This window comes from Bubalus kerabau, chromosome 19 (assembly GCF_029407905.1).
Source record: "Bubalus kerabau isolate K-KA32 ecotype Philippines breed swamp buffalo chromosome 19, PCC_UOA_SB_1v2, whole genome shotgun sequence".
Classification (NCBI taxonomy): Eukaryota; Metazoa; Chordata; class Mammalia; order Artiodactyla; family Bovidae; genus Bubalus; species Bubalus kerabau.
In genome coordinates, this window is record NC_073642.1 from 45,493,575 (window position 1) to 45,517,951 (window position 24,377).

Sequence of the window (24,377 nt, forward strand, 5' to 3'; positions counted from 1 at the left end):
TCTTTTTATAATCATTTAAAGACATGAATGCTATTTCTGACTCACAGGCTGTACAAAAACAGGTTATAGTTTGTCAACTCACCCTTAATCTATAACAAAATCCGTGACAGTTTATAACGTCTTTAAAAAGAACATAAGCAGTGAACATCAGAAAACCAACACAGGCTCGATCCTAATGTCCTTCACAGATAAAATGGAGAAATAATGGTGGATAATAGTATAAGTGAACTCATAACTATTCAAATAAATATAACCAAATAATATTAATAAGTTAGTATCAATTAGTATAGAAAGAAGGGAACTAAAAGTTTTTGGGTGCCACTTTTATAAATTAGATTAACAAACACTGATTCCTTTAATCCTGATCAACCTTTTAAATCAAAACTTAGATGAAGACATAAAAGATAGTTCATACAAACTGCAAATATCAAACAACTGACAGGAAAACCTAGTGTAATAGTCAAATACCACATGATCAAACCCAAGTTTCCAAAAGATCTCAATGAGCTGGGCTAAGACTAGCAAGCTAAAATTTAACAGACACACATGTGGCCTGCAATTACATTTTTAAAATAAATGCTCAATAAATGAAAAAGTTCTAGAGATCCGGTGTACAACAATGTGAATATACTTAACACTACTCAAACTTCACATTTAAAAATGGTTAAGATGGTAAATTTTATGTTTTTTAACCACAAAAAATATGAATTTGAGAGTAACATATACACACTTTTTTTTTTTTGAAAGCCGCTCAGTTGTGTCCAACTCTTTGCAACCCCATGGACTATACAGTCCACAGAATTCTCCAGGCCAGAATACTGGAGTGGGTAGCCCTTCCCTTTTCCAGGGGATCTTCCCAATCCAGGGATCAAACCCAGGTCTCTCGCATTGCGGGCGGATTCTTTACCAGCTGAGCCACAAGGGAACATATACATGCTGCTATATATAAAATAAACAACAAGGACCCACTGTATAGCACAGGGAACTATACTCAATATTCTATAATAACCTATAATGGAAAAGAATCTGAAAAAGAATATATACATATATGTATATAACTGAATAACTTTTCTGTACACCTGAAATCAACGTAACATTCTAAATCAACTATATACTTCAATTAAAAAAACATGCTGCAACAAGAAATGTGTACAATAATCATTTCACACATGCAAAAGTGTTTCCATTTTCGGGTATAGTATTTTAAATGAGCAATGACAGTAAAGAAAATTTATTTTTTTAACTAGTCAAAAAATGACACTGTTTCTCCATATTAGGTACTGGAGTCTTGCAGAGCTAACCATTAGAGACACTGCAGATACTATTCTTGCTGAAATTAGATAATCTTTAAAATCCCTCTCAAGTCTAAGATTTCCTATTTTTAAAATTAGTATAAAGTATCATTACAGACTCATTCCTAAATTTTAAGTCACTTAAATTGTTATATCTTTAATATGACACTACCTTTGCATGCTTCAGTTCTAACTCTGCCAGTTCCACTAAATTTTTTCTGAATGCAGCAACTCTTCTTGTCTTAAAATCTATAAGTTCTGTGAACAAAACAAATTAGGATTAACTGCTTGTGTAACAGTGTAAAACACACCTGATTACTAAAGGTTAATGTAAGAGTACCTTGTTTTGCAGATTCAGATATTTTTTCAAATTTCTGACAACATAACTGTTGGGATGTTTCAGCCTGCAGAACATCTTTATTTTTCGCTCTTGCTTTATCCAGTGCTTTATTGGCATTTTCGTAATCCACTAATGACCTAGATCTTCGATAGAGGAGATCCTATAAAACAGAATGCTGCATGATAACACATGCTGCTCGTGTCTAGTAGCTGCTGCCAACCTCCCCCCCGCCCACCCCTAACAACCATCATCGGAGTTAACACTTACACACTGAATGCCACAGGTCAGTTACTCTTCTACATTTTTTGGGTAACAGCTTTATTGAGGTATAACTCATATCACCATATAATTCACCCATTTAAAGAGCACAATTCAATGGTTAATATGCACACAGAGTTGTGTACCCATCACTACACTCAATCTTAGAACATCTCTGTCACCCAAAAGGAAATCTCATATCCATGGCAATCACTCTCCATTTCCTCCTACAGCCCCCACCTCCAGTCATTCATCTGCTGTCTCTACAGATTTGCCTATTTTGGACATTTCATTAAAAAAGGAATCCTGGGCTTCCCTGGTGGCTCAAGGGTAAAAAAACGTGCCTGCCAATGCAAGAGATACGGCTTCCCTCCCTGATCCGCGAAGACCCCGCCTGTCTAAGACAAGCAACCCCATGTGCCGCAACCATTGAGTCTGCTCTGGAGCCCGGGAGCCACAACTACTGAAGCACGTGCGCTGCAGAGCCCGTGCCCTGCAATGAGAGAGGCCGCCAAATGAAGTCCGTGCACCACGAGCAGAGAGGAACCCCAACTCGCCAAACTAGGGAAAAGCCCACATAGCAACAAAGACCCAGCACAGCCAAATAAACAGATTTCTTAAAGGAATCATTTCATATGCAGCCTTTTGTGCCTGGCTTTTATTTATTTTTTTCCTTTTTTGGCTGCTTGCCTTGTGGGATCTTAGTTTTCTGACCAGGGACTGAATGAACCTGGGCCCTCAGCAGTGAAAGAGTAGAGTCCTAACCACTGGACTGCCAGCCAACTCCCCTGTCTGGCTTTTTCACTTAGCATAAAATTTCAAGTTCATCTATTTGTAGCATGAATCAGTACTTCATGCCTTTGATTGCTAAATATTTCACTGTATGGATATGAAAGTGAAAGTGAAGTTGCTCAGTCGTGTCCGACTCTTTGCGACCCCATGGACTGTAGCCTATCAGGCTTCTCTGTCCATGGGATTCTCCAGGCAAGAGTACTGGAGTGGGTTACCATTTCCTTCTCCAGGGGATCTTCCCAACCCAGAGATCGAACCCAGGTCTCCTGCGTTGGAGGCGGACGCTTTTAACCTCTGAGCCACCAGGGAAGCTCTATATTTCACTGTATAGATATACCACACTGATTGATCCATTCATCAGCTGAAAGATTTGGTTTGTTTCAACTTTTTGGCTATTTCAGAAAAATGCTGTTATGAACATGTGTGTTTAAGCTTTTCTGTGGATATGTTTTCATGTTTCACTTCTCTTTTATAGCTCATTATTTAGAAGTAGAATTGCAGGGTCACCTTGTAACTCTATGTTGAACCTCTTGAGAAAATGCCAGAGTACCTTCAAAGTGACCGCACCATTTACATTTTTCCACCAGAACTATGAGCGGTCTCATTTCTCCACATTCCTGTCAACACTGTTGTCTTTTTGATTAGAGCTATGTAGTGGGTGTGAAGTGATATAACTCCATGGTTTTGATGTGTATTTGGTGGCTCAGGAGCTCCCCTGATGGCTCAAACGATAAAGAATCTGCCTGGCATACAGGCAACCCGGGTTCAATCCCTGGACTGGGAAGATCCCCTGAAGAAGGAAATAGCTACTCCCTCCAGTATTCTTGCCTGGAGAATCCTTATGGACAGAGGAGCCTGACAGGCTACAGTCCATGGGGTCGCAAAGAGTCAGACACAACTGAGCGACTAACACTTTCCTTTCCCTGACAGTTAAAAATGTTGATAAAAGGACTGCTATCCAAAATACACAAATAACTCTTTTTTTAGAACAGGTAGCTCATCAAAGACACAGAGATGGCAAATAAGCTTGTGAAAAGATGCTTCACATCACATGTTATCAGGGAAATGCAGATTAGAACAAGGTATCACTACACACCTTGTCAGAATGGCCAATATCTACAATACTGATAATACCGATTGCTGGTGAGGATGTTATGCAACAGGAATTCTCCTTCATTATGGTGGGAATGCAATGATATAGCCACTTTGGAAGACAGTTTGACAGAACTACTCTTATCATATGGTCTAGCAATTACCTTTCTTGCTGTTAATTACTCAAAGGAGTTGAAAACTTATGTTCACACAAAAACCTGCACACGGATGTTTATAGCAGCTGTACTCATAACTGCCAAAACTTAGAAGCAACCGTTCAATAAGGTCAGTGGATAAACAAATTTGATGGATAGAGGCTATTAACTGCTGAAGAGATAAGAGCTATCAAGTCCTGAAAAGCACAGAGGCAACTTAAATGCACATTACCAAGTGAAGAAACCAGTATGAAAAGACTCAACAATATGTCATTTTGGAAAAGGGAAAACTACGGAGGCAATTAAAGTATCAAAAAGTGTTAGGAGGAAGGCGAATGAACAGATGGAACAGGGGATTTCTGGCAGGAAAACTATTCTGTATGATACTTATGTCACTACACACTTGTCCAAATCCACAGAATGTATACCACCAAGAGTGAACGCTAATGTAAACTGCAGTCTTTACTGCTGGCCTTCTTTCACTCAGCAAAATTATTTTCAGAGTGACCCATCTTGTTGTATATATGCATAGCTTATTCCTTTTTACTTGTTGAGCAGCCTTCCCTTTTACGAATATATTACAAACCATTACATATTATAATAATAAGTCTTCAAAAGTGAACAATTTATTTTAACCCTGCCCAACCAATGTTAAGCAGTTCATAATACACAATCTGATTTAAAACAAATTCGATATGGACAGTATATCTGCAAGTACTTAAGTCCTCAAAGTTAAAAGGGTTATTTATAATTTGATGAGAAATAAAAGAAGGGTATTCAAAGCAACAGGGACCAGATGGGAATTTTCGGTATATCTCAATTCATAAATTAACACTGAATTGGAGTATCTGAGTCACTAAGATTTCAGTGCTTTAAGAAGTTTTTGTTAAACATTTTTTTGATTAGTAAAGAGTTTTAGTTTTACACATGGACAGATTTCCAAAAGGAAATTTGAGATGCCTTAAAATAAAACATATCCTTGTTTTATGACTTGCTCACCCTCAACAGAGGGCTTCCCTGGTGATTCAGTGGTAAAGAATCTGCCCGTGATGCAGGAGACACAGGAGACGTGGGTTCAATCCCTGGGTCGGGAAGGTCCCCTGGAGGAGGACATGGCAACCCACTCCAGTATTCTTGTTTGGGAAAATCCCATGGACAGAGGAGCCTGGCAGGCTACAGTCCATGCAGTCATAAAGAGCTGCACACAAGTGAGCAGACACCCCCAACAGAGGACTTAGATAGGCCAAATTAGGAATCCTCTAACTGTACAACTGTCATTTGGGCATTTTCCTTTTGTCTTTGCAGGTATTTCACCTGGCTAAATATATCAAATTCAGAAAAAAGATAAGTTCCAGACAAACTGTATCAGAAGTTAATAGAGGAGACTTTAATGTGGGGTTCTGTGACCTACAATCTATAAAAAGAGAAAAAAAAAATCACACTTTAAAATATGATTTAAAATCAAGAGATAAGTCATCTTAAACCATTTTAAGTCCAACAACTTCTAAAGAGATGATGGGTTTCTGTCAAGCAGTCCATTTTAAAAAACAATGAATAAAATTACCTTAGCAGCTTGGGATTCTCTTAAGTAATATTTCAAAAGGTCAGAAAGTTTGAGGTCCTCATCAGCTGACACTCGTGCTTCTATTTTCTAAAATAGGAAAAAAAAATTAAGTATTTAGTCAGTATTTACATTCTACACTCAGTACTTTTTTCTTATTGTAAAAAAATTAAAGTTATAGCATACACAAAAATAAATTCAAAATGGATTAAAGATCTAAATATAAGACCAGAAACTATAAAACTCTTAGAGGAAAACATAGGCAGAACACTCTGACATAAATCACAGCAAGATCCTCTATGACCTACCTCCCAGAGTAATGAAATTAAAAACAAAAACAAACAAATGGGGCCTAATTAAATTTAAAAGCTTTTGCACAACAAAGAAAACTATAAGCAAGGTGAAAAGGCAGCCTTCAAAATGGGAGAAAATAATAGCAAACGAAACAACTGACAAGGAATTAATCTCCAAAATATACAAGCTCATGCAGATAAACATCAGAAAAATAAATGACCCAATCAAAAAATGAGCCAATAGAACTAAACAGACATTTCTTCAAAGAAGACATATAGATGGCTGACAAACACATGAAAAGATGCTCAACATCACTCATTATCAGAGAAATGAAATCACAACCACAATGAAGTACCATTTCATGCCAGTCAGAAAGGCTGCCATCAAAAAGTCTACGAACAATAAATGCTGGAGAGGGTGTGAAGAAAAGGGAACCCTCTTACACTGTTGGTAGGAATGCAAACTAGTACAGCCACTATGGAGAACAGTGTGGAGATTCCTTAAAAAACTGGAAACAGAACTGCCTTATGATCCAGCAATCCCACTGCTGGGCATACATACTGAGGAAACCAGAATTGAAAGAGACACGTGTACCCCAGTGTTCACTGCAGCACTGTTTACAATAGCCAGGACATGGAAGCCATCTAGATGGCCATCGGCAGACGAATGGGAAAGGAAGTTGCGGTACATATACACAATGGATTACTCAGCTACAAAAAAGAATGCATTTGAGTCAGTTCTAATGAGGTGGATGAAACTGGAGCCTATTATACTGAGTGAAGTAAGTCAGAAAGAGAAACACCAATACAGTATATTAACGCATATATATGGATTTAGGAAGATGGTTAACAATGACCCTATATGCAAGACAGCAAAAGAGACAGATGTAAAAAACAGACTTTTGGACTATGTGGGAGAAGGTGAGGGTGGGCCGACTTGAGTTATTCGCATTGAAACATATATATATTACCATATGTAAAATAGATGACCAGTGCAAGTTCAAAGCAAGAAGCACGGCACTCAAAGCTGGTGTTCTGGGACAACCAAGGGATGGGGTGGGAAGGGAGGTCGGAGGGGGGGTTCAGGATGCGGGGACATGTGTACACCCATGGCTGATTCATGTTGATGTATGGCAAAAACCACCACAATATTGTATAGTAATTAGCCTCCAATTAAAATAAATAAAAAAATGAAAATAAAAAAATTAAAGTTATAAGTAACTACAGTATCAGTTCCTAGTTAAGCTAAGTTTCCTTCCATTCTTTCTATGAGCCTGTTATTTTGTCTTTGTATGTAACTGACAAAAAAAAATTAACAGAAAAATGATGAGATCAAATGAGATTAGTGAATTTATGGAAGGACTCTATATTTGACTCAAGTTCTTGGCTGTAACTAGTTTCAATATCATCTTTTAGGTTCACCTGTATTTTTCTATTCATTTTAATAGCAACTGATATGTACACATGACTATAAAGTAATAGAGGCTGGCAGTAGTAATGGACTAGGTAATTCAAACCAATCCCCCTGCTGCAGACAACTACAAAACAACATTAAAATATTAACAAAATGTGCCTGAAAATACCAAAGAGTAAAAGTTAAAAAAAAAAAAACAAACAAACATAAAACTAAAGTGGTGTGGTGAGTCTGAGGTGAGGTGAACTGGGAAGCAGCCATGTCAGACTAAAAAGATGAGAACTCTTCATTCACTGTGGAGAGACAGAGGATAAAGAAGAATGCACTATGTCAACCAAATCTAAGGGAATCTGTATGCAGGACAAGAAGCAACAATTAGAACTGGACATGGAACAATGGATAGGTTCAAATTGGAAAAGGAGTATGTCAAGGCTGTATCCTGTCACTCTGCTTATTTAACTTATATACACAGTACATCATGCAAAATGCTGGGCTAGATGAATCACAAGCTGAAATCAAGACTGCTGGGAGAAATATCAACAACCTCAGATATGCAGATGATACCACTTTAATGGCAGAAAGTGAAGAGGAACTAAAGAACCTCTTGATGAAGGTGAAAGAAGAGAATGAAAAAACTGGCTTAAAACTCAACATTCAAAAAACAAAGATCATGGCATCTGACCCCACCACTTCATGGCAAACAGATGTGGAAAAAGTTGAAACAGTGTCATATTTAGTTTTCTTGGGCTCCAAAATCACTGCAGACAATGAATGTAGCCACAAAATTAAAAGACTCTTGCTCCTTAGAAGAATAGCTATGACAAACCAAAACAGTGTATTAAAAAGCAGAGGCATTGCTTTGCCAACAAAGGTCCGTTTAGTCAAAGCTATGATTGTTCCAGTAGTCACATATGGATGTGAGAGTTGGACTATAAAGAAGGCTGAGCACCAAAGAATTGATGCTTTGGAACTATGGTGCTGGAGAAGACTCTTGTGAGTCCCCTGAAGTGCAAGGAGATCCAACCAGTCAATCCTAAAGGAAATCAACCCTGAATATTTATTGGAAGGACTGGTGCTGAAGCTGAAGCTCCAATACTTTGGCCACCTGATGCAAAGAGCTGACTCACTGGAAAAGACCCTGATGTTGGGAAAGACTGATGGCAAGAGAAGAGGGCGACAGAGGATGAGATGGTTGGATGGCATCACTGACTCAATGGACATGAGTTTGAGCAAACTCTGGGAAATGGTGATGGACAGGGAAGCCTGGCTTGCTGCAGGTTCATGGGGTTGCAGAGTTGGACAAGATTTAGTGACTGAACAACAACAAAAGGAAAGGAAATCTGGGTGACATGTGTACAGGAATTCTTTGTACTATTCTTGCAATCTAAGCCAGAAATTGTTGTCAAAATAAAAAATTAAAAAAAAAAAATCCTATACATCCACCAAAACAGCTAAAGTAAAAAAAGATACCAAATATTACAACCCTGTGCAGCAGCCCAATGCTCACATTCATTCTGGTGGGAATGCGAGCTGGCACAATCACTAAGGGAAAAAAAAACTTTTCACATGGGTATCCTATGAACCATCACGTCTCCAAGTTACATACACCCCACAGAAATGTGTACTTATGTTCAGCTGAAGATAAATAAAAAATGGTCTTAACAGTACTCTGTGTAAAGTACCTCAAACTGGCAACTATCTAAATGCCCACCAGTAGAACAAATAATAAAGTTAGGTCTATTCTTGAAATGGAAAACAATACAGCAGTAAGAATGTAGAAACTATACTTACATGCAACACCACCAATGAATCTCATGTATATAACAATTAAAAGAAACCAGACAAAGAACAATATATACTGCATATGTATTTATATAAGATATGAAAATAAAACCAATTTTTGCTGTTAGAAGCTAGGACAGTGGTTAGTCTTGCAGGAGGTGGTGACTCAGAAGGCAGCTGAAAGGGGAGTCGGGCACCTGAATTGCTGTAATGCTCCATTTCTTCATCCAGGTATTCATTACATGGGTGTGTGAAATAACATTTCACTGAGCTGTACGTTTCTGTTATGTGCTTTTTTCTACACGTATAGTATACTTTAATAAAAAGTTAGAAAAAACTTTAAGTTTCTTTGTGGAGAAACAAACTTAACTCCCTGACATGCTAGTTAATGTTCGGTGCTTTTAAATGGGGCTCCTCTCCTGCCATTAATAAGTAGGGTGTGTGTCCCCTCTCTTTGAATCTGGGCTCTAAGACTGCTTGGCCAATACAGGAATGATGCCACGCCAGTTTCCAGGCCCCAGCTTCCTCTTCCCATCATTTGGGATGCTCACTTTTGGAACCTCTTTACCAAGCTGTGAAGAAGCCTAAGCAGCTCAAAGCCACATGTAGGTGTTACAGCCAACAGCCCTAGCAGAAGTTCCAGCTGCTAGCCAGTATCAACCCTCGGACACAGGAATGATCGAGCCTTCAGATAGTTCCAGGCTCTGGCCTTCACAGCCTTCCTGTGGAGGCACACCATGGGGCAGAGACAATCATCTCTGCTGTGCCCTTTCTGAGTTCCTGAACCAGAGTTCACTGGCTTAATCAAATGGTTGCTGTTTAAAGCTACTGATTTTAGGATGATTTGTAACACAGCCATAGTAACCAGAACACCATGCACATGCTAAAGGAAATAAGAATTTGGGGGTTATCGAAATGTGCCACTCGGACCTCGGTCAAGAGAAATGCTTGCTGAAAGGATTATAGCTGGCTGGCTGATAGCCCCAACTACTGTATCTCTGGATCTGGACTCATGTTCATACCAAAGTTATGTTCTATGCTCCCCACCCAGCCCATTTTTGCCTGACGCAGAACTCTCTAACAGGCGGCTCTGGCTTAGGGACTCCCCTGTGACCTGGATGAAGCTTTCTCAGAACTATGCTATAGTCTGAAACCCTGCCTAGCCAGTCCTCTTTCCTCTTCCTCTCCTTCCATAGGTGCAGACTGGCACTGTCATCTGAAGGCTCCTCCTGTCTATTACTGTTCCTTCCTTTTTGCTTTTCACAATAAACCTCTGTGCATCTAATCCCATCTTTACATCTACTTTTGAAGAACTGGCACATAAGGCTATTTTGTGATAGATCCCTATCCTTTTGATGTAAATAGACTCAAGAAAACAACTATATCTTTCCAGAAAATGCTCACTGGTACAAACATCAAAGGCAGAATAATGGGCTATATCGACCCCAGTATAACATTTACGTATTTAAGAACTTGTTCCTTTGACAGAGAATATTATCTTTTTCTACTTGTCTTCACTATAAATAGCTCAATTGACAAGATCATGATGAAACCAGACTTCTACAATGGACTAGCCACCACCAATCTTAATTAGCTAAGTACCATTAAACATTTAGTAAACATTTTCACTATTCTATCAATTTATAAAAATGTTAAATATTATTTACCTATCATAATGATTATAAATAAATACGACCCCTGAAAACCAAGACTGTATCAGTATTAAATTACTAAAATGAATGAAAATTTCATGCAGTTATATATTTGCTTTACATTGATACAACTCACTTTTAACTCAGTATTTCATGGGGGATCAAAAACAATAATCTTGGTAAAGTTATAGTGAATCCAAGATTTTCTTCTAGCTTACAAAATCCCCAAGAAAAAATGATTTTTTTCATAAAAATGAACAGTTTCCTACTGAACACATTTTCTGATCAAGAATTTGAACTTAGGGTGGGATGATTTGGGAGAATGGCATTGAAACATGTATAATATCATATATGAAACGAATCGCCTGTCCAGATTTGATGCATGATACAGGATGCTTGGGGCTGGTGCAGTGGGATGACCCAGAGGGATGGTACAGGGAGGGAGGTGGGAGGGGGGTTCCGGATGGGGAACACATGTACACCCGTGGCGGATTCATGTTGATGTATGGCAAAACCAATACAATATTCTAATGTAATTAGCCTCCAATTAAAATAAATAAATTTATAAAAAAAAGAATTTGAACTTTTATACCGTAACAAAAAGTGAATTTCCTGAAAAACTCATTATTTTCAAATCTAAATCTGCCTCTTCATGATTCTAAAGTATAACTCATCTTTTTCATAAAGTTAAACACAGCCCAACAAATTAAACATTGTTTGCAGAGACTTATACTCCCGAAGGTTAATTATTAGTACTTACTCTCGTCTTATCGAACAGTTCTGAAACTTTAAGAAAAAACCTGGAAGGGAAAAATATTTCATCATAAGCTATCTTTGAAATAATTTTCTATTGCAAATGTTCAGAGAACACACCGCAAACCATATTAATAATAAACATTCTTATCTCATTACAATAATAATGATTTTTTTCACTGCAGATTTCATCTAGTTCGACAAAAATCTTTCTTTGTATAAGCACCGATATAACAGATTCCCCGTGATGTACTGTTATAGAAAATCCTCCCATTTCAAGGTAACAGTCTAAGCCATACATTAAAAACTTTGTCTTGGGAATTCCCTGGTAGTCCAGTGGTTAAGACTTCATGCTTCCAATGCAAGGGCCTAGGTTCAGTCCCTGGTCAGGGAACTAGATCCCACACAGCATAACTAAGACCCAGTGCGGCCAAATAAATATATTAAATAAATATTTTTTAAAACAACCATCTTTGTCTTGATATCCTTTAGTAATATGCTGCATAATATTAAATAAAGTCTATACCTTTAAATACTACAGAAGTACAGAACAATCACATCCAAAGAACTACATTTTAAATATTTTCAAATGGAGCTGTTTTGTTTTGGAAAACAAGAGAAAGGAACAGCCAATTTCTATTTCAGGATTCACTTTCACTTTTTGGGGGTGGGTAGGGGAGCTGCACTTGCAGCTTGCAGGATGTTCCTGACCAGGAACTGAACTGGGGCCACCTCAGTGAAAGCCCGGACCCTAACCGCCAGGCCACCAAGAAGTCCCCACTGTCGCTTTTAACTATAAAGTCCATCTTTCAAATGCTGATGCCAACTAAAAAATATCCCAATGCCAAACTACTAAAGGGTATTCTGAAAAATAGACAGACAACATTATATTTGGATTAGGGTATATACTATTGAAAGCTGAATTTTATGAACTTCACTTCACTCTTTGACAAGTTTATGTAAGGTAACACATGGCAAGGTTGCCTTTTTTTCCTTATCAAAGACTTAAGAACTAACTCTTTGGGAAGGTAGCATGTTAATTACTAGGCTATGGTATCCTGTTTTGCTGAAAAATTTGATCTGACATGTCTACTGAGACAGGATATACTAGAGAAAAGTTCAAGGATGTGGTTTAGAGAAAGGCATGGACTATGAAAACAGTTTTTCTTCTTAAAATTTTAAAAGTATGTTTGAGCTATTTTCAAAGGAGAGTTAAGTTTAAACAACATTACACGAGCAACTAAGATTTATGGCTAGATTAAAACTTCAGTTCAGTTCAGTTCAGTTGCTTAGTCGTGTCTGACTCTTTGCGACCTCATGGACTGCAGCACACCAGGCTTCCCTGTCCACAACCAACTCCTGGAGCTTGCTCAAACTCATGTCCATTGAGTCGATGATGCCATCCAACCATCTCATCCTCTGTCATCTCCTCTTCCTGCCTTCAATCTTTCCCAGCATCAGGGTCTTTTCCAGTGAGTCAGTTCTTTGCATCAGGTGGCCAAAGAGTAAAACTTGGCCTCCAACAAAACATATATTAATATATATATACTCTAATTCTAAAACAGCATTTATTTAAAATAAACTTTATTAAAATCTAAGAACATTTTAATATAAATTGTTTCTCTTTCACACACACAAATTGGCAAATTTTCATCAACTAAAACACTGTAAATGTTAAAAATTATATATACTAAGGTTGACTTTTATTTCTCGGATTTAAAAAAGTGAGAGAGAAAAGGAAGAGAAAAATAACACCAACCTAAGTTTATAAAGAAGCTCTATACTGTCAATGTATTTTGACAAAAATATTCCAAAACGCCTGCTGGGTCAGCAGTAGTGTGTGTGCCCAAGCTGCCAACAAAAATTTTGTTTTATTTAATGTTTTAAATCAGAATCCTTACTTGCATATATCTGTAGAATCCTGAGTTCCTAAAGCATATAATGAAGAACCAATTCTATTGTAATCATCTGCAGCACCTATGGAAAAAGTTTTAAGGATTTAATATATTTATTCATGGATTAAAAAAGTTACTGAATACGCACCTGCCAAAAAATGTGTATGTAATATGAGATACTGAAGTCTAGAGAAAGAAACGACACAAACTATAATACACTATGATGAACATGGAACTGGAAGTAGATATAAACTACTTTAAGGAGCAGGAGAAACAGATATTCCACCTGAGGATGTCAGGGAAGGGTTTACAGACACTACAGCAGGCATTGGAGCTTGCAGGGTGAGGAAATCTTTACTAGGCAAAGTGGAGGAAAGAATTCTAGATAAAGAGAAGGGCATGGAAAAGAACCAGGGAGACATACAAGAGCAAAGAATATTCAGAGAGACTTCGGGGTCCGTAGCACTGTACAGAGTGTTGTTGTTTTTTTTTTAAGTAAAACAAAAAATTTTTTAAGTATTTACTTTTTTTTTTCTTAAGGAAACCACCCAGACAGCATTCTCTCCCTCTTACTCTCCCAAAGGAGGAAGAGAACAATCATCAACAGCAAATAGCAACTGCAGAAGCAACACCACGAGCCAGCTTCACGCTGAGGAGAGACTGCTGTGTGAAGTATGTCTCCTCCTCGTGGTTTCAGGTGCTCTACATGTTCAGAGAAACTTCTAGAGTAACAAACAACAGAACGATCCTCGAAAGTACAGTCTTAATATTTACTATTTTAAAATAACAGTATTCAAACCATTATATGTTAACATAATATTTAAATGAAAAATATTTAAAATCAGTGTCCATGGTGACACTTAGATTTTGCAAATCTCCTTTTTGTGTCTGGATTAACAGTCAATAGCTCCATTCTCTTATCTGCTTCTGCATTCACTGTGCTGTGACACAATATTTTTGCTCAAGTATGTGGGGGAAAAAAAATCTAGCTTCAAACAGGTATGTCATTGGAAAAGCAGGAGGTACTTTACTAATATTTTCAGATAACTGTGGATACTCTACTCAACAAGCAGTCGTTTCTTTAAGGGTTAGTCACACTGGGGAACCTAAAGTTCTATCAGTGAAGTCTGTGTACTCTATCACATTAAACTCCAATGATATGTAATATTTATCCCAAGAATATAAGATTGGTTTAGTATCTGAAAATCAATCAACATGATTAACCATATTAACAGACTAAAAAAATTAAAACCATATGGTTATCTTAATTGTTGCAAAAAGAGCATCTGACAAAATCCAACATTCATTCCTGACTTAAACCTGCTAAAAGGCATCTAGGAAAAACCTATACCTAACATCACAATTAAGATGGATGCTTTCCCACAAGATAAGGAACAAGGTCAAACCGCTTGCCCTCACCACTTTTACCAACATGGTAAAACAACTAAAGGGTACAGCTATAGTATAATGGGCAAGGAAAAGAAATAAACATCATTCCAACTGGAATGGAAGAAGTGTTAACTGTTTTTATTCACAGATGACCCTTTATGTAGAAAATGCTAAGGAATCTACAAAATAGTTAATAAACTAATAAGTGAGTTGATTTAGAAAGGCTGCAAGATATAAGCTCAATGCTGAAAATACAATGTATTTCTATATACTGGCAAAAAAACTAGAAACGCAAATGTAAAAAACACATCATTTAGAATTGCATCAAAAAACAGAGATCTAACTAAAGATATATAAGAGCTTTACAAAGGAAGCTACAAAAAATTGCTGAGAGAAGACCGAAGTAAATAGACATATACCCTATTCATGTATTAGAAGAACCAATACTTTTGAGATCTTAATCCTCCCCAAACTGATCTATATTTTACACAATTCCAATCAAAAAATCACAGCAGGCATTTTTGTAGAAAGTGATGAGCTGATTTTAAAATCCATCCAAAAAAATAAAGAACCTAGAGGGCCCAAAACAACTGTGATAAAGAAGAATAAAGTTGAAAGACTTATACAAGAAAAGAAGTTCAATATCATCAATCACTGAAATTAAAGCCATATTGGCCTAGCAGAATGGATAAAATTTAAGACTGACTTTGTTGGTAAGGATATGAAGCAGCTGGAATCCTCGTGCACAGCTGGTAGGAATGCAGAATGATACAATCATTTTGGAAAAATGTTTGGCAATTTTTAAAAAAAAGTTAATTATACACTTACATTTGACCCAGTCATTCTACTTCTAGGTACTACCCAAGAGAAATGAAAGCCTATGTTCATACAAAGACTTACATATGTCAGCTTTATTTTGAATGGGTGAAAGCTAGCAACAATCCAATTGTCCAGCAACAGCTGAATAGACAACTGTGGTATATCTATACAATGGAATACCACTCAGCAATAAAACAGAATGAACTACTGAAGCATACAACAACATGGATGAAACTCAAAATAATTTTGTTGAATTTCAAAGCCAGACCATAGAAAGTACATACTGTACGATTCCATTTATTTACAACTCTAGAAAATGCAAATTAATCTACAGAGACAGAAAGCATTATCAGCAGTGGCCTGGGGACAGGGACAGGGACAGAATGGAGGGATTATGAAGAGGTTATGAAGGAGGATTACAAGAGGACTGTGTGTGGTGATGGACATGTTCATTATACTGTCTCTAGTAATGATGTCATACATGTGTCAAAACTTATCCAATTGTATAGAGGAGAACATAGGCAAAACACTCTCTGACATACATCACAGCAGGATCCTCTATGACCCACCTCCCAGAATATTGGAAATAAAAGCAAAAATAAACAAATGGGACCTAATTAACCTTAAAAGCTTCTGCACATCAAAGGAAACTATTAGCAAGGTGAAAAGACAGCCTTCAGAATGGGAGAAGATAATAGCAAATGAAGCAACTGACAAACAACTAATCTCGAGAATATACAAGCAACTCCTACAGCTCAACTCCAGAAAAATAAATGACCCAATCAAAAAATGGGCCAAAGAACTAAATAGACATTTCTCCAAAGAAGACATACAGATGGCTAACAAACACATGAAAAGATGCTCAACATCACTCATTATCAGAGAAACGCAAATCAAAACCACTATGAGGTACCATTTCACACCAGTCAGAATGGCTGCAATCCAAAAGTCTACAAGTAATAAATGCTGGAGAGGGTGTGGAGAAAAGGGAACCCTCTTACACTGTTGGTGGGAATGCAAACTAGTACAGCCACTATGGAGAACAGTGTGGAGATTCCTTAAAAAACTGGAAATAGACATGCCTTATGATCCAGCAATCCCACTGCTGGGCATACACACTGAGAAAACCAGAAGGGAAAGAGACACGAGTACCCCAATGTTCATCGCAGCACTGTTTATAATAGCCAGGACATGGAAGCAACCTAGATGTCCATCAGCAGATGAATGGATAAGAAAGCGGTGGTACATATACACAATGGAGTATTACTCAGCCATTAAAAAGAATACATTTGAATCAGTTCTAATGAGGTGGATGAAACTGGAGCCTATTATACAGAGTGAAGTAAGCCAGAAAGAAAAACACCAATACAGTATATTAACGCATATATATGGAATTTAGAAAGATGGTAACAATAACCCTGTGTACGAGACAGCAAAAGAGACACTGATGTATAGAACAGTCTTATGGACTCTGTGGGAGAGGGAGAGGGTGGGAAGATTTGGGAGAATGGCATTGAAACATGTAAAATATCATGTATGAAATGAGATGCCAGTCCAGGTTCGATGCACGATACTGGATGCTTGGGGCTGGTGCACTGGGACGACCCAGAGGGATGGAATGGGGAGGGAGGAGGGAGGAGGGTTCAGGATGGGGAACACATGTATACCTGTGGCGGATTCATTTTGATATTTGGCAAATCTAATACAGTTATGTAAAGTTTAAAAATAAAATAAAATTAAAAAAAAAAAACAAAAAAAACTTATCCAATTGTAAACTTTGAACATTGCAGCTTATTGATATCAATTACACTTCAATACAGCTGTTAAAAAAAACCATTAGTCTATCGTGTACTTAACATGATTTTGATTATTTAGAAAATACTGGTTCAATGAATCACACACATCTTCCAAATGCAGATGCACTTCAGTATATAAAAAGTATCACACTCAGTAATATCACCATCAATCTCCTCAGACAAGTCTTTAATTACTGAAAAGCAAACTCATGGTGACTGATACAAGTTTTCCAAGATTCTAATAATTGCTGGAAACCTTGATTTTTATCATTGTCAACAAATACTGCCAGTAGTTTTCCATGAAGTGTAAGGCTCATTTAATTAATTTTTGATAAAATGTCTACCAAGACACAAGTTTGCATAATAGCAGCTTGTCTGTCAGTTGTTCTTTCAAGTAAAAATTGTATTGAAAAAAAGCAGCCAGTTCAGTTGCAACTCAGTTGCTTTTCTAGAAAGAACCATCATACATCCATATGCGAAGTGCTTTATGCATACCTCCCGATCCATCATTCAGCATATTAAAAAAGTATACTCAAGGGAGGAGACTTTCAATAAGTAATAAGTTTCATTGCTTCCTCAAGGACATTCTTAATTGAATTTTTAAAATTCTGAATGCACTGTGGGAAAGAATACAAAGATTATTAGTACAGTTTGGTGCCACTGCTTTGATTTGTCCTAAGACACCAGCCATTTATCCATCACGGCTTTTGCATCATTGGTGTAAATGTCAACATGGTGAAAAGGACAAAAAAATCATCCTAGTATTATTATGAAATTAGTTTTGTTCTCACAGACTTGCTAAAAAGGGCCTTGAGATCAAAGCTTCATAGACCATAGTTTGAAAATCACTGCCCTATATCAAGACTTTTACAAACTGTAAATAACATAGTAACTTGATAATTATTCCATTAAACAATGTAAACTTGAGCCACAGAGAAAAACCTTACTTTTGTGGGATCTTGTCATCCTATCAGATTTAGCAGATGCATCCTTAACTCGGTTATGATATTCTAAAAGGAATGTTCGTTCATGCTCAAAGAAATCATCTACATCCTATGGGATCAAAAGAAAATATGAGCTTTTTTCACTTATTTGCTGTAATCTAACATATAACACTTTGCTTCCCTTATAATCATAAAAGATCATCATTAAACAGCATAGCTATCCTCTAATAATCAGACATTATATTGATTTCACCAACAAGTTCAAACTTCAAAAACAAGTTCAAACCTCAAAAACATCTCTCTATCAAGTAAGAGGTCTTCCACAGTTCTACAGCAGAAGGCTTATGGTCCCATATGGTCCAAGCTTCCATGCTGTACCTGAACCTATTCCAGCTTGTATTCTTCCACTACAATCCTGCTTCTCCAACACATTTATTTCCTCCAGCAGGAGCAATCAATTGCTTTTGAGGGAAAAAAAGGGAAAAAAGCCCAGCAGACAAGTAGAAATCTGCTTCTCTTGGTCTGTTATGCATTTTATGAACCATTCCTGAATGCTGCCAAGCCTTAGTCATTGGCCCTCTCTGACTGCTTTGGGGAACCTGGCCAAATTAGCTATCTGGGAGCAATGTTCGTATTAAACACTGTTTTCAATCTTTTTTGGAACAAAGCTAGAAATCCATTAAAACTAAAAACAATGAACTCCCTTCTAAAATAGCAACTGTTTACTGAAAAAGCACCAGCTGAAATGATGTAACTTGAGACCCGTATTAACAGAACATAGTAGCAAAAGTTAGTGTGACAAAATGTGACTTAAAATCTGTTAATGCATGTGTACTAGTTTTCTTAACTAGTACAGGTGAGGTCTATTGGAAAAATAGAGATAAAACTAACTTGCAGAGTTGTAGTGAAGATTAATGAAATGTGCGCTACCAAACATCACTGCAAATGTTCAAAAAAATGTTAGCTATTACTTTAATAAAATTATCAATTATACTTAATGTTAATCAAAAAGTTCAACATAAGTAGCATCAAAATGGAAATAATCTGAAGAAGAAGAAAAAAAAAAAAACAGCCTGAATCTTTTTTTGGTCTCACTGCATGGTTTGTAGGATCTTAGTTTCCTAACCAGGGATTGAACCCAGGCCCTCGGCAGTGAAAGCGCTGAGTCCTAACCACTAGACTGCCAGGGAATTCCCATGTCAACTCTTTATTAAAAGTAGCCAAAGGAGATGCACTGTCAACATATCAACTGACCTGTCTCTACAAAATCAAATATAAATCAAATAGTACTTTACACCAAAGTTTTAGTGTAGATATATTTATAAAAACAGGCAATGATGATAAAGCATTATTTATTGCTTTATTATTTGCTTAATAATATTATTATTGGAGTACAATATACCATCATATGATTCTATATAAACTTTGAAAATACATTCTGCAATAAACATTTTTCTCAATATTTTGATGGTAAGAGTTTTCAAAAAAATCAATTCTTGTACCATTTTCAGACCATCATTAAGAAAAATCTAGGTGTTATCTAGGTAATTATAAGTATATGCATACCTAGCATCTCATTCTTTCTAAATCTAACTCAGTGTTTCTAACAATCCTATAGCTAGGTAACATTACTAACCATGTTTTCAAAATGGGAAACCTGAGATTTAGAGAAAGAAAAGTGACTTTTCTCAAGGTCATGTAGCTACTATGAGACAAAACCAAAACTTCAACTGAGCTCTTCTAACTTCAAATCTAAACCCAAGTTGGCCCCTAACATTTGTAAAGCCAAGGCTAAGTGTACAAACCGAGGCAGCCCCTCTGTAAGGCAGAGTCACAGGGTAAGGCCGGACAGTCATTCCATCCTGCACACTGCTCTTCTTCCCTGTGCTGGCCCTCTACTCCTTGACTACCTGTGGAGGACAGACCACCAGAGGCACGGTCTACTCACCAGCAGATGAATTCTAGGAGGAAGTCCAAGCAGGACTTGAAGGCAGGCTTGGAATTTGGGCAAGAAAATGTGGGGTTCTAGATAAGGAGAATGTTCTGGTTTGGAGGACAGGGGTGTGGGCTCTGGGTTGGCAAATCCCCTTGGAGTTGCAGACCTATCACCCCTTAGAGAAAGGAGCTCTCTGAAGAGGGGAACTCAGGGCAAGGGGCCCAGTTTCCCAGCCCTAAGAAGTCTACTATCCAAACTTCTCTTCCATTCCAATATAACGGCCTACACATCGGAAAATCTCAAAGTATCTCCCTCGTAAAAGAAGTAAATTCTCAAAGCAGTACCTCTGTTAACCAAATAGTGTCTTACCTTTACTCCAGAAACAATTACTCCATCTGCTGATTTAACCATGTTTTTAAAGAAATCTTCCAGTTTCTCTTTTTTATTTTTTCCTCGCACACTCAACTGAAAGAAAGGTAAATTTAAGTTAGTATTTCTTTTAAGATTACAAATGAGAAGTTAATACCTCCTTTATTCTCTGTCATCAAAACAGCAATCTCAAAAGGACTCCAGTTTTTAAACTTAATAAAGTGGCAATTTCATTATGTATGATCAGTGATTTTCAAATTCTGGGAACTTAAAGGAGTCTGGCCTCACCCCCAAAGATTCAGGTTCAGCTGATCTACAGTATGGCTCAAAAGTGAAAGTGTTAGCCGCTCAGTCGTGTCTGACACTTTATAACCTCATGGACTGTAGCCTGCTAGGCTCCTCTGTCCATGGAATTTTCCAGGCAAGGATACTGGACTGGATTGCTGTTCCCTTCTCCAGGGGATCTTCCCAATCCAGGGATCAAACCCGAGTCTCCTACATTGCAGGCAGTCTTTACTGCTGAGCCACCAGGGAAGCCCCTCCAAATTGTGTAAGTGTAGTTGATAATTCTGCTCTAAGGAGCTCTTTCATCATACTTTGTCAAACACTACTATATCATATAAAGTCAACTAAAAATTCACTCAGGAGCTTCTCTGAACATGTAAACTTTACTGGAGTACAATATACCATCATATGATTCTATAGAAACTCTGAAAATATATTTTGCAAATTTTTCACTCTGAACTCCTCCAAATTTCATCTCCCGACCTATTTTGGGGTCAGCAACTCATGAGACAAAGGACACAAACGATGACTCTGAATGGCATGAATAGTATATATCTAAAGGCAAAACTGAGAAGCAGTCAACTCTGACTTTACCACTTATTGCATCAGTGCCCCATGAAGGAACATCTCATCTAACTTCCTTATCTGCTGCCATGGCTTCAATACTCACCATTAAGCAAGTGACTAGCACATCTCAATCACTACGCCTAGGCTCTTTCCTGAATCGTAGATTCTATTTCGAATTGCCTACATCGTATTCTTTACATGTATATTCTGCTAACCACACACTGAATATTTTTAAAAATATTTATTATAATCTGATCTCCAAGTTTTCCCTCTTCTTGGTTCCCTATTCATGGTTTTCCCATCTATACAGTCTCTCAGCTTCTCATCTGTTCCCTAAAACCCCATCAGTTCAGTCAGTTCAGTAGCTCAGTCATGTACAAATCTTTTCGACTCCATGGACTGCAGCACGCTAAGCTTCCCTGTCCCTCACCAACTCCCAGAGCTTGTTCAAATTCACATCCAATGAGTCAGTGATGCCATCCAACCATCTCATCCTCTGTCGTTCCCTTCTCCTCCTGCCTTCGATCTTTCCCAGCATCAGGGTCTTTCCAAATGAGTCAGTTCTTCGCATCAGGTGGCCAAAGTATTGGAGTTTCAGCTTCAGCATCAGTCGTTCCAATGAATATTCAGCACTGATTTACTTCAGGATGGACTGGTTGGATCTCCCTGCAGTCCAAGGGACTCTCAAGAGTCTTCTCCGACACCACAGTTCAAAAGCATCAATTCTTTAGTGCTTAGCTTTCTTTATAGTCCAACTCTCATATCCATACATGACTACTGGAAAAAAGATAGCTTTGACTAGACAGACCTTTGTTGGCAAAGTAATGTCTCTGCTTTTTAATGTGCTGTCTAGGTTTATCATAGCTTTTCTTCCAAGGAGTAAGCGTCTTTTAATTTCATGGCTGCAGTCATCAACTGCAGTGATTTTGGAGCCCAAGAAAATAGTCTCTCACTGTTTCCATTGTTTCCCCATCTATATGCCATGAAGTGATGGGACTGGATGCCATGATCTTCGTTTTTTGAATGTTGAGTTTTAAGCCAGCTTTTTCACTTTCCTCTTTCACTTTCATCACAAGGCTCGTTAGTTCTTTGCTTTCTGCATTATTAGTTAAATAAACAAGGTGACAATATACAGCCTTGACGTACTCCTTTCCCATGTTGAAACGAGTACATTGTTCCATGTTCGATTTTAACTGTTGCTTCTTGACCTACATACAGATTTCTCAGGAGGCAGGTCAGGTGGTCTGATATTCCCATCTCTTTCAGAATTTTCCAGTTTGTTGTGATCCATACAGTCAAAGGCTTTGGCATAGTCAATAAAGCAGAAGCAGATACTTTTCTGGAACTCTCTTGCTTTTTGATAATCCAACAGATGTTGGCAATTTGATTTCTGGTTCCTCTGCCTTTTCTAAATCCAGCTTGAACATCTGGAAGTTCACGGCTCATGTACTGTTGAAGCCTGGCTTGGAGGATTTTGAGCATTACTTTGCTAGTGTGTTAGATGAGTGCGGTTGTGCGGTAGTCTGAACATTCTCTGGCATTGCCTTTCTTTGGGATTGGACTGAGAACTGACCTTTTCTAGTCCTGTGGCCACTGCTGAGTTTTCCAAATTTGCTGGCATATTGAGTACAGCACTTTCACAGTATCATCTTTTAGGATCTGAAACAGCTTAACTGGAATTCCATCACCTCCACTAGCTTTGTTCATAGTGATGCTTCTTAAGGCCCACTTGACTTTGGACTCCAGGATGTCTGGCTCTAGGTGAGTGATCATACCATTGTGGTTATCTGGGTCATGAACATCTTTTTTGTATAGTTCTTCTCTTTATTCTTGCCACCTCTTCTTAATATCTTCTGCTTCTGTTCAGTCCACAGCATTTCTGTCCTTTATTGTACCCATCCTTGCATGAAATGTTCCCTTGGTATCTCTAATTTTCTTGAAGAGATATCTAGTCTGTCCCATTCTATTGTTTTCCTCTATTTCCTTGCACTGATCACTGAGGAAGGCTTTCTCATCTCTCCTTGCTATTCTTTGGAACTCTGCATTCAAATGGGTACATCTTTCCTTTTCTCCTTTGCCTTTAGCATCTCTTCTTTTCTCAGCTATTTGTAAGGCCTCCTCAGACAACCATTTTGCCTTTTTGCATTTCTTTTTCTTGGGGATGGTCTTGATCATTGCCTCCTGTGCAACATTCCACTGTATAATTGTTAAGGGATTTGATTTAGGTCATACCTGAATGGTCTAGTGGTATTCCCTACTTTCTTCAGTTTACGTCTGAATTTGGCAATAAAGAGTTCATGATCTGAGCCACAGTCAGCTCCTGGTCTCATTTTTGTGGACTGTATAGGGCTTCTCCATCTTCAGCTGCAAAGAATATTATCAATCTGATTTCAGTATTGACCATCTGGTGATGTCCATGTGTAGAGTTATCTCTAGTGTTGTTTGGAAGAGGGTGCTTGCTATGACCAGTGTGTTCTCTTGGCAAAATTCTGTTAGCCTTTGCCTTGCTTCATTTTGTACCCCAAAGCCAAACTTGCCTCTTACTCCAGGTATCTCTTGACTTCCTACTTTTGCATTCCAGTCCCCTATGATGAAAAGGACACGTTGGGTGTTAGTTCTAGAAGATCTTGTAGGTCTTCATAGAACTGTTTAACTTCAGCTTTTTCAGCATTAGTGATTGGGGCATAGACTTGGGATTACTGTGATGTTCAATGGTTTGCCTTGGAAATGAACAGAGATCTGAATTAAATGAAGTCATCTGAATTAAATTCGCCCATTCCAGTCCATTTTAGTTCCCTGATTCCTAAAATGTCAATGTTCACTCTTGCCACCTCTTGTTTCACCACTTCCAATTGATTCACGGATCTAACATTCCGGGTTCCTATGCCATATTGTTCTTTTATTGTTCTTTACAGCATTGGACTTTAGTTCCATCACCAGTCACATCCACAACTGGGCACTGTTTTCACTTTGGCTCTGTCTCTTCATTCTTT

The 24,377-nt window shown here is 37.8% G+C and overlaps 1 protein-coding gene and 1 non-coding gene across 3 annotated transcripts in view; both read right to left on the bottom strand.

Moving 5' to 3' along the window:
- SNX6 (sorting nexin 6) overlaps positions 1-24,377 on the bottom strand; it is a 48,049-nt gene that overhangs the window by 3,504 nt on the left and 20,168 nt on the right. Inside the window, exons 7-13 of one of the 2 annotated variants that reach the window (XM_055555418.1) lie at positions 20,533-20,628; positions 18,231-18,336; positions 13,286-13,361; positions 11,392-11,431; positions 5,494-5,580; positions 1,633-1,792; positions 1,465-1,550 (exon numbers count right to left, since the gene is read on the bottom strand). In XM_055555418.1, coding sequence (XP_055411393.1) covers positions 1,465-1,550; positions 1,633-1,792; positions 5,494-5,580; positions 11,392-11,431; positions 13,286-13,361; positions 18,231-18,336; positions 20,533-20,628 — 651 coding nt within the window. The remainder of the gene's footprint in view (positions 1-1,464; positions 1,551-1,632; positions 1,793-5,493; positions 5,581-11,391; positions 11,432-13,285; positions 13,362-18,230; positions 18,337-20,532; positions 20,629-24,377) is intronic. The other variant, XM_055555417.1, reaches the window with a different exon arrangement.
- LOC129634650 (small nucleolar RNA U3) lies at positions 13,823-14,044 on the bottom strand. Its single transcript, XR_008705824.1, has one exon. It is a non-coding gene; the product is annotated as a small nucleolar RNA U3 (small nucleolar RNA).